General features: G+C 36.1%; 1 protein-coding gene across 3 annotated transcripts in view; it reads left to right on the top strand.

The window, feature by feature from the left end:
- Window positions 1–17508, top strand: part of spri (Src homology 2 domain-containing protein sprint) — a 728544-nt gene that overhangs the window by 332007 nt on the left and 379029 nt on the right. Inside the window, exon 1 of one of the 3 annotated variants that reach the window (XM_069823424.1) lies at window positions 6252–8353. The exons of the other annotated variants lie outside the window; for them this stretch is intronic. Coding sequence (XP_069679525.1) covers window positions 8169–8353 — 185 coding nt within the window. The 5' untranslated portion in view covers window positions 6252–8168. Of the gene's footprint in view, window positions 1–6251; window positions 8354–17508 lie in introns of those variants that run through there. 3 annotated transcript variants of the gene reach the window in all.

The following is a 17508-nucleotide window of genomic DNA, read 5'->3' as shown; positions in this document are numbered from 1 at the left end:
ATGTAGTTGCAGAGCCCAGTTCATACACTGTGTGTGTTATGCAGAGCAGCATCATCCGTGTAATCGGCGCTTTTACAATTTTGAGAATACCTGGTTTAAATTATATGTCTAAAAACAAAAAGTATGGACAGTTAAAATGTAACAATTACAAAGAGATTGTACAATCAAAAAATTCGTCAAGATTATAAAACGGATTTAAAATTAACCAACTATGGGTGTGATATTTGAGAGCAGCTCTGCTTAAATGAAAAATATGAGATGGAAATTTATTTACAACTTTCAATTACATTTGAAAAAAATTAGCAAGTTTACATGTTATGATAATTATTAAAATCATTTCCTTATCTTGTGTCATAGGAATGAATATCATTTCTTAATGTTAAATTCGAGAGAAATAGTAAAAGAAATAGAAATAGTAAACAAATTCAAATATCTGGGTGTAACACTACAGCCAACCATGAAATCTTTCAGCAACCACATCTTGGACAGAACGACAACAGCAATCAAAGCAATGCACAATATAAAGAACATAATGTTGCTATCCCTAACAACGGCCATGAAATTATTCATGACCACAATCAACCCCATAGTCACATACGGCATTGACTTAATATGGGAAAAATTATCAAAGACGGATCTGCAAAGGACAGAAAAAGTGAAGACGAAATTTCTCAAAAGAGTGCTAGGAGTTGGAACAACAGCTCCAAGTCGACTGGTATACGTCCTAGCGAGAGAGAACTACTACGTCGAAGACTTGAGAATGACACTACCAAACACCAAAACTTGCCAAACACTGCGGGAGGAGCTAGAAAGGAAATGAGCCGAGATAGATCTGGAATTCTATGGAGTCGACGCAATGATAGAAAGAAACTGGACCAAAGAAAACCAACAGCAGAGACATACAATCGCCAGATACGCTATCCATGGATTCCACCACAAGATCTGTGCAACGACAAGATTCCACAGCCCAGAGGAGAACTGTGTGTGTAGTTTGTGCAAAGTCAAATGTGACAGAAATCAGCTCCTGAAGTGCAAGAACACGAAAAAAACAGTATCTGAATACAGCAAAGAGTGAACAGTTTCAAACACAAATACTCAGCCGAGTGAACCTTATTATTATTATTATTATTATTATTATTATTATTATTATTATTATTATTATTATTATTATTATTATTATTAAATTCGAAAGATTATCTTTAACATACAAAAGTAACTCTAAAATATATAAATTTATTACAGACATGATTTTGTTTTTCACAAATAATAGTTTACAATGTTCATTAAAAGCTGCATATGATATAATTCTTATGACCCTTTTTTTGTTTTTTGTAATTCAGTTTTAAATTTACTCGAAATAAATGCACCCGAATAGAACTGAAATATTTCTGTATGTGTTGAAAAACTTCATCACCATCATCATCATCATCATCTCCATCTTCTTTCACTTTAAGGTGTACCCAAGCTCCGTTCCGATCATGTTGATATATAGAAGTTGTATACCCCTCTTCTTCCCGAGAATCTTGTATCTTTATATCCAACTGGTCTGTATTGTAGAACTTGTCATTATTTATATCTGCTCATAATAAGTGGCCGTGCCAGATGCTTTTGCAGTGTGAAATTCTTTCATATAAGTAAAAAATTATTAATTATTAATTTATTTTTCTCTAAACTGTATTCAGTGTTCTCCTTAAAACCTCATCTCAGCTCTTACAATCTTGCTTTTGTGGGTATTGTAAGAACCCAGGTGTCACAACTGTACAGCTCGTCCAAGTCAAGTCTGCGAGTGGGGATATCGGGATGGAATGTAGAGGCAAAACACAGTTGCCACATAGGTCACTTGACGCTCAGATTTCAACGTGTGCACATCGTTTAAAATACACTACGGAGCGCACGCATTTGTTGTCCTTGTCTTCAGATAAAGGCAACAGTTACGCTGCCTCCCCCCTCATGCAACTTTCTCTCCTATGCCTACGCTTGCCAATCAGAACGCCAAACCTCACTGTCAAGCAGAAGTATAAGTACAGTCTATTTCAAAGCGTCTTAAATTGTTACCGCTCTATGAACTGAAGCGCAGTAGGAAAACTTTGCTGTCATATGAAGGGTCCAGGGGAAAAACGTGTTAAGTCCAAAATTATCAATTTTTTGTTTTGGATGCCATGTAATACCTCAGGCAGTAGAGATGTCTATGGTTTAATTGTACAGAGTAAAAACTTGAATAAGCCAGAAATATTTTAAGAATGATACCTCAGAGACAACAGAATGTAATGGACCTTGAAACTTTTAACTTGCTTTCCTGTAAAAACAGTAAAATGTGACTTAGCAGGTTTTTCCCCTGGACCCTTCATATGAGACTGTACTGATCTCCTCTCGTTACCGCCTCCTTTCCCTACAGAACTGTTTCCAACTTCCCCTCTCGGCTCGCAGACTTAACTTGGTCGAGCTGTACATGAGCACTGGAACGGACAACACCTTATAGAATTTCAGTTTCGTATCCTTCCTCGTTTTGTATTGAAAAGCTTCTAATACCTAAAGTCATGTATTCCAGTAAGACGAACATGAATTTCAAATACACCAGACATGCTTCAGAAGGAAGCTACTTCATGCTACCACAGCCATTTACAGTTTAGTTGTAGTGATACTGTAATGGATGCAGATTTTTCATTTACTCAGATTAAAAAGATGTGAAATTCATTTCTGAAGCTTAAAATATCTTCTCAATCCGACGATGATGTGGTGAAAAATATTATTATTTTCTATATAAGTACTTAAAAAGAACTGAGCAGTATCTCAAAACAAGAAAAAGAAATCGCAATCAAATAAAAATGCCTGAAAATAGCTAAACTATGAGGTAAAACTAACAATGCAGTATCCAGAATGATATACGACCGTGAGAAAGTGAGCAGAGTTTCTCTGTAACTTACATGAACATTGTGATGAACCGTCTTAACATGGCATGTAAAATCCTTGCCTGTAGTATATGATACACTTCTGTTAACAATGTAGCTATATTAGTCATGTCAATATGAGCTCGCTGTGAGCAAGTCGTCCTCCGTGCAAACAATCTAGCTCGCGTGCACCGATACTAGACCACTAGAGGGTTGCCAGGGATGAATAAGTACACTGTTGGTACGACTCATACAATTTCTTGCTTTGCACTATCTACTGAAAACAACACAACGGCTAGTGGTGGTGAGACCCTTTAGAATTTTACATATTTATGTATTATGTTTGTTTATTTTGTATTAATATGTTAATTTATTTTGTTGGGATGGTGGGAAGAATTAATTCCTTTTATTTATACGTTTGTTTATGGAAAGCTGATCAATTTTTGTTGATTACAGGGTCTAAGATTAAATTACCTTAGGGATGACAGCATAATTATTAAGACTATTAATTGATACTCAAATTGCGTGACTAGTTCTAGAATCGGTAGTATCTTAATAATCAATCTTGTAAAAAATTCTCAGAAAGAACTATCACAGTATTACCAACCTTTACCCTATGTAATCTACAAATTCTTTCTTTTATTTTTATATTTATTAATGTATTTATCGCCTGTTGTTGATTATAAACCTAAATTACTTGGAAATAATAATATAGTTGCTTCAAATCCTTGACGATAAAGTTATTTTGGTGCATTTGCTTCAAACTGTTAGACTCTTTTGCCATAGGTATGCCAATATCGGAGCAAAGCCATGAGTTGAAATACCCCCATGCAACATATTACACAACACTCCACTGTAAGTTCTACACAGGAATTGACTCAAGGTCGCAAATATTGTAGACGCGTATGCGAATTGCTTTAGAGGTGGACATTGCAGCACACTCAGCCATGCATATATGTGACATGTTCCCAAGTAATTGGACCTGCTTCGTAATTCCGGTATTTTTCACGGTTGGTGCGGCGACCTTGGTTGTACTGTAAGTACAGAGTGTCTGAAGTGAACCTCCAACATTTGAAAGTTTATTTTTAATTTAATTTCAGGTTGTGTAGGTGTGATTCGGGTTGGAAAATAATCGCAGACTCAAAAAGTTTATGTAGCAATTTCGTAGTACACGTCAGAGCAGTAATAATAGGCCTACTGCAACATTGAATCATTAATAAAATGGCGACTCCTAGCGAGCGTGACCATATTGTTTTGTGGTATCCAGGGACAAAATCAGTTATTCTAATGCAAAGAAACTTCTGTCGTGAGTACAAGGACTCACCGACATTTAAGACTATCAATGAGTGGTGTAGTAAGTTTTTGGACATGGAGGCGGGAATCCCGGTATCCAGGAAGAGGCTGAAAATGCTGAGATTGTTCGAAAAAAGTCCAAAGAAGTCAATCAGAAAAGCAGCGAGAGAACTTGGAATGAAACTGTCAACGGTACACAAAATTCTTTACCAACGATTACATTTTCACGCCTACAAGGTACAAATTATGCAGGAAATCAAACCCGACGACCGGCCAAAGCGAGAATCATTTGCAATCGATATGTTGGATCGCATTGTTGATGACGAAAACTTTCTATCACGCATAATGCTTTCAGACGGGGCCACCTTTCATCTTTCAGGAAAAGTCAATCGCCAAAATGTGCGAATTTAGGGCTCCGAAAAGCCCCATGTAGTCCAAGAACGTGTGTGTGGTAGTCCATGGCGTAAGTACGACTACAGATTGGACATTTTTCGTCCACTCGTGTTCAAGTGCACTGAACGAAAACTTTATGAGTTCCACAATCATTTCCATGCATAGTATTATTTGTATATAATTTTTTTTCCTTTAACTGTGTTTAAAATTTTGGAGTTTCATGGGGGACACTGTATTATACTGGGTGAACAGTATAGAGCAGAACAGGTTTCACGGCTCTTAGCCGGCCGGCTGGCTATGCACGCGGAGGTGGGGAACCCAAGGCCGCGCGGGTTCTGCTCTATACTGTTCACCCAGTAGTATATGGAGAAATAAATTGAAGGGTTGAGAATTGTAATGGTACTAACTGTAATTTTTACATTTTACGCGACAAGAAAGTGAAACTTTGTAAATGTTGTATCTAATTCAATTTTTTACACAATTGCATGATATTCTCTCTAAGTGAAGTTTTAGAAAGTGCTCTAACTGAAAAACAAATGGGCGAATCATATTCTAGACAGAAGATTACATAAGAAAATACGCTTATCTCAATTTCGATAAAATTGCAGTTTGGGCCTTTATAATTCCAAATCCTTCAATTTGGAAAAGTTCTGAAGAAATCTAAAGAAAAACTTTCCCAATACCCGTCCTCTCCCACCACGAGTTACAGCTTCAACTCTGAAGCCTAAACTCCAGCAAAGTCGATCATTTTGTACGTAATGACTAGGGTGCACAACTTGTATAAAACACGGTCTTGTGTTAAATTACAGTCTCTTAGTGCTCTTCATAGACATTTCGCTAGCCCGCGCTACGAGCTTGCTAAACTAGCCCCGGCTATCAACTGATTACTTGTACAGGATTCATATCATATCATATCGCTAACACTGTTTATGAATACGAAAAACGTTAGTTCGCTGATCATCCACCGGAAGCCCGCCCTAAGAATGTCTGAGAATGTCTATGAATATGGATGGCCCTTCTAGTTTAAGAATGTTTGTCTTGTCTTAGGGGTCGGGTTTCGGCGTTATACTGATGCATTGTCATAGACACTTCACTATAGACCTACGTCTGTCTATTTTAGACCTAGAAATTTCCAAAATATGAGCTCAAAGTAAGCATTGCTATTATCAAAACATCCGATAAATATGTTTGAAAACTGACAGTTCAGATTGAAATGTTTCATATGGAACCAGCAGCACTGGCACGCGATTCGCTTTCCATCCCCAGTGTGACATGAAAGCCGGGTTTTTATGTTTTTACACATGCTAATGCACCAATTTTCCTACCCTTTTAAACTCTGAAACAGAAACATCTGCTTAAATTAACACTCTCTTGTTTGTTTCAAATAGCTGAGATACGTTTTTAAAATATTCAAAGTGCAACATCTCCCCCCAAAAAATTGGTTTACGGTCGCTCACAGAGGGTTCTTTCTCTCTCTCTTTTTTTTTCCGAGGGAACTGCCCCCTCTATCAGTTTCCCTCGGGGTAGTCGTCGACAGTTTATTTATGCATGACAAAAGAACGTCGCGGCGACTCACGCATGCGTGAATGTATGCATCCCGCGAGTTTGCGTGGTGCGTCATCCCTCTCACGCAGCATCCCGACGCTCCGCGTCTGTGTGGACCAGACGGACGGCAGCCAGCGTCGCGCTAGGAAGTGATCAAGTGTCGCTGCGGAGGCAGAAATGTAGGGGGAGAAAGTTGCAGTGATTGCCTCCCCCCTCTCTGCCGCCCGCCTCACTTTCTGTTCAGTCAGAACCCGCGCGTGGACTCGGTCGGAGCAAGAATATCGTCGCTCCGCGCTCGTGTGACAGTCAGGCAACAATGCCTTCACGTGTTCAGTGATTATCAACCGACGTGCTGGTCACTATAATCTGTGAACTGCATTATCAACTGGTGTACAGTCGACACTCCTGAACTTTCAGACACTTCATTTTCACATATCACGCGTTCTAGCAAAAGAAAAGGCAAATGCGTGGGTTGTGTTAAGCTATTAAACAGTCGTAGTGTTTAATGGCAACAGTGAAATTCTGTGCTTAGTGATTTGCTACACGGAAAAGTTTCGAAAACAACACTAACATCTGCCATTGAATCACGTTCCTTGATTCCTGTGCTTAAACGATGAACCACTTAGCAAGAGCAGTTCTAGAGCTCTAAAAGAAGTCAGTTCTGCAAAATAATACAGTTTATTGTGTAATTTATGCTGTTGAGTCCACAACTGCAGCTTAACTAATTAATGTTGTGAGAAAATAACATAGAACCAAACGTATTTGTGGTTTTGATTGTGTATCTTTATTAGTAACTTGTTAACTTCGTCTCAACTCTAATGTAAAAATATTGTGCAGCAATTGTCAACAATAAAAAACTTAAACTTATGAATATTGCACTACTACGGGCACATGTGTCATCGTATACACCGAGACAATCCGTTGTTACGCCAAATAAATAAAAACTTTTACTCTATTCGCTGAGGTTTGATCCAAGGACTATTGCTTATACTACATTACTTTGCATTTGTGTACACAGTAACTTATTAGTGTTCTAGATAGATAGCGCAACTACTATATCAACTGAAATGAAAGAAGCTTTTATCTACAGTTCAGTTTACAAAACGAACCTTATCTGAATCTTATATAACACACTCAAGATACAAGCTGTGTTGTAACTGGGAGAGAGAACTTGTTACAGCAATTAAAACATAATGTTCGATGTTCAGCAACTGAAGCAAGAAACATATAATCATACGAAAACTGCAAAGACACGTACATCGAAACTACAGGGGTTTATCCCGTGTTAAAATCTGGTACAACACTGAAATACACGCTCCATGTCGGTGTACATGTTTTCCATGTAGGGTGAAAGTGTTACAGAACATCTGTTGTAACACGAGCAGACACAAATCTGCCCCCCTCTCCACGTCCAAAAGTTGTTTTCTTTCGTTATATCTGAATGCATTCAAGTCATAAAGAGCTTTCTACATGAGTGATTTGATTTTAATAGTGCGTTTGTGATTGGAACAAGAAAATAAATAAAACAACTGTGTGGGGAGTTAACCTTAATGCGACTTGAGAAATCTTGACTGTACTGTACGTCTCGTACGCTTAGAGAAGTGTTTGTTTTTTGTGCCACAAAAGATGTTGTAACATCATACATAATTTGTTTAGTTGTGCTCATCAACTGGATCAGATGGTGTCTTTGTATGTAGTTAGCTTCCCCTTCAAGTATCTACTTAGTTCTATATAACAGAACGAGACTTTATAAAGTCTCTATTGTAGAAATTTAAGGTTTTTCAATCACTATTACGTAACAGTATTTTAAAAGTCTTCATGTGTGTAAAATAGTAAATAAGTATTACGCTGTCTTGTTAAAATAAGGTCGTTTGTGCTCGTTACTGTTATTCGTGTAAAGTACTGTCATCACAGTTCGTGTATCTCTAGGAACAAAATGTTATCAGTTGATGTTTTGCATATTTATGTGGGTCTTCGTGCAATTTCCGCACTTTCTAAAGAGGGCGAGGTAATTTGGTAGCGGTTTGAGTGTAGTGTGACGTCATCAGCATGTTACCACCGGCAGTTGAAGACATAGGGACAAGTACTTCGACCACCACTTCGCCCACCACCGACAACAATAATATTATCAACAATAACGAACCTAGCAACAAACTCGCTCTTCGGAGGAGCAGTAGCGGCAACAACAACACCTGCAGCCGGCGGTACGCGGAGATCGGCACTTGGAAGAAGCGGTGAGTTCATGGTCGACCTGATCATATTTATATTTCATGGCTAAGCAAATAGAAATGAATCTTCAAGGCCTATTTGAAGGAACAGGGAAGTGCTGACAATTTACAAGAGTTTAGACTTTCACAGTATTGTGAAAGATTCTTTGAGATTATCAACCGTTTCTTGATGTTTTGGAACTCCTTACAGGTTCCGTAATCAGCGTTATATAATTGAAGACCTGAAGAATAGCCTGTTTGCTCTGTTATGTGTGAATAGCACAAGAATGACTAACCCAACAGAGTAAAGCCTCGTTCACACTGTTCAAGAACTTGAAGTGACTAAGTGGCCAGGATCCGACGGAATGAGCGCCTTCTTAAATCACTAGGTGATTATATACGCATATCATATTATTGCGATGTACCCAAGTTCATTTATGATATTTCCGTGCAGTAATTCTGCGTTATCATATGATGAAGGATCGGTGGAACGGAGAAAAATTCTCTCCGGCACCGGGATTCGAACCCGGGTTTTCAGCTCTACGTGCTGACGCTCTATCCACTAAGCCGGGTTCGAATCCCGGTGCCGGAGAGAATTTTTTTCCGCTCCACCGATCCTTCATCATATGATGAATTCCTGTGCGGAATATCATATGTACTTCGGTACATCGCAATAATATGATATGCGTGTATAATCACTTACAAAGTCAATTTAGACGGTGCTCATTCTATCGGATCCCGGCCACTTAGTCACTCGTAATGAGTGGACCTCTGCACATTAGTATGTTGAACATTGAGAGATGGCCACTAAAGGGAAACTAAGGGGAATTGAAATTGGAATCCGGCGTTGCTTAGTGGATAGAGCGTCAGCACGGAGCTGAAAACCAGGGTTCGAATCCCGGTACCGGCGAGAATTTTTCTCCACTCCACCGATCCCTCATCATATAACGCAGAATTCCTGCACGGAAATATCATATGTACTTCGGTATATCGCAATATTAGGATAAAATGGAATCGATGGATGTTGTGCAAATAGGAATTTCTCTAGTAGCAAGCCTCTGTGCCAGGGAACTGATAAAGATATTGAAGAAATGAAAGAAGCATTGTTCAGTATGGATTAAGAATTGAATTAATAAGAGAAATACATTACCATTGACCATTACAAATAGAATAAATGAAATCTTCAAACAAATATTTAATAATTCTTAATGTAAATGGAATAAAATAAGCAGGTCTAATTTACCATAATTGAAATGATTTTCTTGAAGTTGTTACAATTCCCAAAAAAAGCTATCAGCCACATTGGTTCATGTCATCTTCGGCCGATAAATATCCCTTCAAGCAACACTCTTCTTAATCTCTCCTATCTTCCTCACTTCTTCTTTATCTATAGTGTAAAGATTTTCAATTGTCTGTCGTACCTCATCTGTGTCCACTTTAAAATCTCTGTTGTTCAATTTCTCAATGAGCTATTCCTTGGCAGCTTCCTTTGCATTTTTGTCACGATACTTTGCAGTTTCTATAATCCACAGGCCTTCGTGAGTTTTATACGGTCCATACCTGTGAAGTAACGGCTAGCGCGTCTGGCAGCGAAACCAGGTGGCCCGGGTTCGAATTTCAGTCGGAGCAAGTTACCTGGTTGAGGTTTTTTCCGGGGTTTTCCTTCAACCCAATATGAGCAAATGCTGGGTAACTATCGATGCTGGACCCCGGACTCATTTCATCGGCATTATCACCTTCACTTCATTCAGACGCTAAATAACCTGAGATGATACAGCGTCGTAAAATAACCCACTAAAACGTTTTATACAGCTGCAGAAACTCAAATATTTGGTCATTATTCGACTTACTATTGTTTCCTATTAATTTTACTTTCCCATTACAACAGGAAAACAATCAGGTGTTACTTAACCGCTGTTAATGTAAATTTCGCGCTTTTACCCTTGAATTCAAGTTGTCAAGTGACCTTCACTCTCTTCAAGTTGTCTCAAGTGTCCTTTGAAGTCAAGTAAAAAGTAGAAAGGGATTCAACTTCAATTGAAACGTAAATTCAAGCTGCTACTTGACTTCAAGTCACTTTTCAAGTTACTTGGAAAGTGTGAACGAGGCTTAAGCGATCCTCCAAGACTTGCGCTATTACGTTCCTCATGATTAACCTGTAAACAGGTTCGAATCTCGATGAAGCAAGTCTCAAGACACGGTTGATAATTCCAATTCATTCATTAATGTTCAACTTTTAATGACATTCTTAACTGCCTTTTTCCTTGCTTATGCGTTTGTTGCCATGTGAACTATAAAATATTATTTAATGTTGTACTACATTTGACGATAAGATCATAAGCAACTAAGCAGTTCTGACCCCCACTATTTACTTACGATAGAACTTTTGATACGACAGTCGCTTATGTCAGTTTATCTGTGTTCTATCTCGTCTCGTTGCCACACAGATTCCGAATGGTGGAAGGAAAGAACTTCTATGTAGGCTTCCGACAAAGCATTCACTTTCAGCAGCCAACGTAAACAGGGCAACCACTATTACTTTTTTCGTGTTCTAGTCTTAATGGCAATATAAGCTAAACAGTTTACAGAATTGAAACAAATATCATTATAAAATGTAAATCTTCTTTAACTTTACTGAAATTAAAGCATCAATATCCTCTCAGTCTTCATTATTATTATTATTATTATTATTATTATTATTATTATTATTATTATTATTATTATTATTATTATTAACATAGAGAATTTAAGACTATCTAGCCATCATCATCATAATCATCTTCATCATCATCATCATTATCATCATCATCATCAGGAAGGATTAAAACAATGGTCTGTCCTGTTTCCAAACAACAAACCTGACTGGAATTTTCCCAAGTTTGTTTTTTTGTTATTTTACTACGCTATATCAACATTTAGGTTATTTAGCGTCTGAATGAAATGAAGGTGATAATGCCGGTGAAATGAGTCCGGGGTCCAGCACCGAAAGTTACCCAGCATTTGCTCATATTGGGTTGAGGGAAAACCCCGGAAAAACCTCAACCAGGTAACTTGCCCCGACCGGGAACCCAAGTTTGTTCAACTTGTCTTCTTCCTGTATGTTTATGCAGTAATATTCTATGACGTATCCTATTATTGAGCATTCTCTTTTGCGGTCATACTAGTTTTTCCTACCGTATTTATTTTTCCATAACTTTAGTAATGCACTAAATAGGTTTTCATTTTTGACGGATCTCTTCATTTCTTTTGTGGTTTTGTAATCAAATTTCTCCAGCGGCCTCACCAGTTGCGTCTCAACTTTTAGTCAGAATCCATGTCACAAAACCATACAACAGTGTCGGAACCAACAGTGTTTTGTAAACTTTAAGTGTAGTGAGTCTGTTGACTTTTCTTATTAGTGTGTCTGACTCTGTGTGTAAGACTTACGAATTTATTCAGCTTACTTTCAACATCTGTAGAGGTTATGTAAGAGAGATCGCACTATCTAGTCACGCCCGATAATACTTAAATGTTTCTCTGATCTTTTCTCTTCCTTTAGGGATTTTCACGATTTCGTCGTTCTTAGGGTATATGATATACAGCAATGTTATGTAGTGAAATGACGTTAATCCTTTTTATTCGGCTGTGCAACGATACTTCACCAACTATGCAATTCTAGCGTCGCGTCGGTGGAATTTATGATAGCGAAATAAGTCCGAGAATTCACTATAAGAATATTTACGATGGTAGAACCGCGTAATTGGTGAAGTATTGTTATATAACCGATTAAAAATAGCTTTACGTTACCTGCCATTAATATTAGTGTTGGGAAAAAGTTCTAAAACAACCCAATCAGCTAACCAGCCCAACTGGGTTTCAAACCCATGTCCGAGTCGCAGAGTTTCGAGTCCCATTCGCTACTCCTAGACCATAATGTTGGCTAAAGCAATAATATAAATAGATAACTCTTAATTAATTTTGGTTGCAATGATATTTGTCTTTGGATGTTCATGAAACAATTGGCTCACTTAGTCGCCTCAATTTTATGATCTCACTCGATTTATTATATTTTCTATTAGAAGGATACAATATGTTTCCATTTTTGCATTATAGGCTACAATATTGAGTGCGAGATTTTTTATGTTTTTTAACAATGTCATAGATGAGACGTTATGCATCGGTTCCAGCATTAGAAAAGCTGAACAGTTCTCGCCAACAGGTCTTATTGACGGATCCAGCAAATAGGTTTCAATGTTTCTGCATCTATGAGGTTATGTATAATCCCAAAAATCTTGAACTACGATAAACACCGTGCTTTAAATTGCTGTTCAGTGTTGAATGAAGTGAGCTGTTAGTAGGCTTACATGGATCCTGAAACTGCGGATGCAAATGCCCAGAGATTTGCAGATCCTAAAAAACATCACAAAATATATATAGAGAGAGTTTTGTATGCTATAGGCCTATGTTCGATTCTATCACTTTAAGATGGTCAGCATTGGAATTTGGAATTTTTTGAGGTCATAAGTTCATGACTAAAGTTGCTGTTATGCTATTTATTTTTCATCATCGAAAAAATTATCGACTGTGCTACGTATGAAGCGTGTTCTAGCTTAACATTTTGTTAAAAATTCCATGTATTTTTTTTATTGTGGTAGGTTATCGATCTGGTCATTCGGCTATTCAACTGATGTCCTTAACAACTTGTCTGAAGGGTAGTATCAGTTCTGCTTTAGATAGCCTCGGTATCATGAGTGAATTTGGAAGGATTCTGTTTTAAAATACAATTGTAGGACTAACTTGAAAGAAAAATAGAACTTCTTTGAAGGTGAGTCTTGCTTGCCGTAGTTCATATTGCGCATTTTACTTTCTTTATACGCGAATCAAAAAAAAATAAGAAGAAGAACTATGATACGAGTACTTCGAATTTACGTTCCTGATTTGAATTTTAAAATTATCATCTTGTCTGAAATTTCCATATTTCCTTGAAGTGCATAAAGTGAACTTTTACAACATTAATATATTTTCTTCTGGAAATGCGTTATTCTTATATTTTTCGGCGAGTTGGTTTGGTGATTATTAGCGCTTGGTACGCCTGTTTACAAGCAACTCTTTCAGCGTGCAAAATTGTCTGGTTCGGAGATTTATATTATATACATATTATTATAAACTGAGAGATAGTGACCTAAGGTAAGTTATGGCATGTTTAGACTTGAATATCACGTGTTCGTTTTGCTTAAAATGAGTTAAAATACAATCTTCTGTCGCGTAACGTGTGTTACAAAAATAATTTTTTCGTAGCTGTGTTAATAATTACATTTTACTTACGCTTTTAAGAAACGCGAAGCTTCATTGCCGCCCTCACATAAGCCCGGCATCGGTCCCTATCCTGATCTATCTCTTAAATTGTTTAGGTCTCGTAGTATTCATCCTTATCTTCAATCATAGCTGAAAATGCATTGTTGGTATTGTACAAGAGCGTATTTTTAAATCCGAAATTGTGTAGCGTGAGTGACGATGACTGACTTACGCATATATATAACGTTAGTTACGACGACATTTAGATGAAATTTTCCGTAAATATTGCACTTAATGAGATGTTAAAGTTCTTGAAATTAGAAAGAAAGTGACAAAATTACTTCCAATGTATGTCAGCCGCAAAGTTTTTAGATTTGACCTAACGCCTGCCTTTATGTTTGATTGCTTCAATGCTTCATGGCAGACACAATTTAAGTATGATGTTTAAAAGTGCCACAATCTTAAAACGGATAGGCCTAGCACTGCATTAAGTCTACCTTATTAGAAGGAAAAGTTGCTATCTTCTTTTTAAACAAGGAGGCCAGATATGATTATCAGATAGGTGTCAGCCCTTCGACTTCAAAGTGTGTTTCTAAGAATTCTTTGGTGCATGAATCAGACACTGATAAGTCAGCAGATAGAGTTTTTTTAAGGAAGGGGGTGAATTAATGTTTATGGATATTGAAGTAGGAACGTTTGTACTAATAGTCATATTTGATGATAGTATAACCGAAGTTTCAAATGTTGAAAAGTTCTGTATATTAAGATAACGTTAAAATACTATATCTCAAGATTGCTGGCAGTTATGAATTGCTCTTTAACCCTTAAATTCGCAAAGTATCCTATAGGATACAACAGGTTAACCCTTTCTAACCCAAATTAAATTTACAAGCAATCCATGTTGAAACAAATAGCTGTATTAGGACCAATTCAGTGACCCAGTTACGGGAGTGGCAACATTTGAAACAAAACTATATTGATGAAAATGTATTGAAATAGAAGTTATTCAGCAAAATTTACCTTCATATGTAACACACAAATATATAAATGCTATAAAGTTAATTATTGCCATATGGTATCTATAGGTAAGAAAGGGTTAATAGGGCTGTATGCTATAATTTTAATAGTACAATAGAAAAAAATGGTAGGAAAATTCTGCAGTGCTTGGGAAAAGTGGCATAAGTCAGTTTTCAGAAACATTTTTTATTAATTTATTGACAACTTACGGAACATCTGCTCGCTTGGGAAAAGAGACATAACCATTTCTCCCATTACAATAATTCATACAGAGGAAAATCAAATCGACATAAACCAGTGTGAAGACAGTTTTTTTTCCTTCTCCTGTAACATTAACATTTTTGACTTGCGCCACTTTTTCCGAGCACTACAGAATTAAAATTTCACAATACTATAATATTGTACGACATATTATAAAATATAGACATTGCGATAGTTTTCTTTACAATCCGACACGGTTTAATAAACTAGTGTGAGAAATGAAGTTTTGCCAATTTAAGAGTTAAAATCGGTGAAGAAGACACATCATTATGTGAAACTAAACCGGTTTTATGCAAGCTTTCTACATCAATTGTTGAAATGAAAGGGGACAATGTTTTACAAAATTGATAAGGAACTTGATATCAAAGAAATGTGAGTGGGTTTATATTATAATTATGTAACACCTTTGAATTTGAAGTTCTTTTGAAGTAAAATGTTCATCGTCATTGCATATGCATTGAAAATTTAAAATGATAAGGGTGTCATTCACCATGAAATCACCTTGGGTGACAATATTATAAAAGGCAATTGTTAAAAAAAATATTTTCTATATTTTCCACTAATATTTATGAATCACTGTGTAACAAAACATAATGGTCACAAATTTATACTTACAAACAAAATGTAGCGTGAGTTGCTATCACTTCCTAATAAAATTATTTTCTTTTATTCCCCTTTTTGTTATCCATGGTTCAAAAATGTGACTGTTGTTCTAAATATATTAAACAGTAATACTGATAAAACTAGATATATGTAAGGCTTCTACTTTCAGAGAGATTTGAATCAACATTATTGTATTTTCTTCGAATGTCTTTTTGTGTAACGTGCGTTACAACGACTATTTCATCAATAAATCACAAATAATTATATTCCCGATTTCTGGTTATGTCATTAAGAATGTTCCTAAATGGAATAAATAAGCCAAAAAGCTTTATTTTTGTTTAAATAGGCCTATATCTAATAGGCTACGTTCATGAATATGTCTGACTAACGTGAGTTGCTGTGAAATTATTCTGTACCACGAGCACGGAACACCTTAAAATGTCCGTCACAGAATTTTGAATCACAACGTTCGATTTGTACATTGCATAATGCAGTTTCACTTTAAAAAGAAGTCGAACTGATAGTACGATGGCGATAACACGCTAAGGAATAATAATAATAATAATAATAATAATAATAATAATAATAATAATAATAATAATAATAAAATAATAATAGATACATCATTAATTTAATTTAATTTAACTTAAGATTCTCCTTGTTAATATTATTATACTACTATTATTATTATTATTATTAGTAGTAGTAGTAGTAGTAGTAGTAGTAGTAGTAGTAATTGTAATTTATTATTAATTGTATTTACTATCAATTGTCAATTTATTATTAATTGTCATTATTAAGTGTAATTAGTTACCACTGTCACCAGGTGTTGACCCATTTGCAGTGTGAATACATACATACATACATGTATACATACATTGTGAAAGGTTATTATTCAAACATCTAATTTACCAGTTAATCTCAGTACATTAGAAATGTAAAGATAATTACTTAGGACATAAATAATTATTTACATATTTAAATATAGTCACTTTTAACATTAACCTCAAATTATTAAATATTGCTTATAAGTACTATATTTAAGAGAGAATGTAATTTGCTATGTATTTGCTGTTAAATTAGGTAATTGTGTATTTTAATTTAGAAAGACGATACCGTCCGACAGAAACGAAAAAATGATAAATGTAAGGTATTTATCTTTAACAATTAGGCCTACCTGGTTTTCTAAGAACTGTATTATTATAATAATATATATTTATTACCGGTACATACTGTTTTTTATAGTTTTAGGCCTATATTGATGTGGCAACGACTTTACAATATACACATGTCTTTCAGATATTGCTCCTTGTAAAGCTGACTTGAATAATTTCAAGGGAAAAATTGAAATTATTCATGTCAGCTTTGCAGGGAGCTATACCTTAAAGCCAGATTTGTATAATACACGTTACTGTTCGTTAACAGAAAACCACAAATTTCATTCACACAAAGTGTGCACTCAATGTTGGGCTTCTGCCGTATTTTCAACCCACTTGAGGTATGTGGATATGAAAGTGAATAATGGAGCCGGGGTCTGGTAGAGTTCCTGGATAACTCAGTCTGTAGAGCGTTGGCGCGCTCAGCCGAAGGCCCCGGGTTCGATGCCCGATCCCGGAACAATTTTCAAATCTTTATAAACAATTCATACGTGTTAATATGTATGTATATCTCCTTCAGATTTTGTTTACTGTTAACTGTAAGACAGTATTAGAAGTGAGTAGGCCTAGAACATACTTTACATGTATCTATTTTAAATGTATTTGTTTAAAATTAACTGCTTTAATTTTACAATTTATAAATGAAGTTGGGTATTATGTCAGTGAATTATGTGAAATACTTTTTTGTGTGAAATGTAGGAAACGGAATCTCCTTATCTTATTTCGATGCAAAGCAAATGATATTTCAATGCTAGCTGAAGAAAACGGTGGAAATTGTAACAGGAACGTCATTCTGCATATGCTAAATAAATGAATTATTGCAAACGTTGAAAATGTATGACGAGAACGCATGTAGTGTTGGACACCGAT

Source organism: Periplaneta americana, chromosome 4, assembly GCF_040183065.1.
Source record: "Periplaneta americana isolate PAMFEO1 chromosome 4, P.americana_PAMFEO1_priV1, whole genome shotgun sequence".
NCBI lineage: Eukaryota > Metazoa > Arthropoda > Insecta > Blattodea > Blattidae > Periplaneta > Periplaneta americana.
The sequence above is the reverse complement of the archived record's forward strand: the minus strand, read 5'-3'. Positions and strand labels throughout refer to the sequence as shown.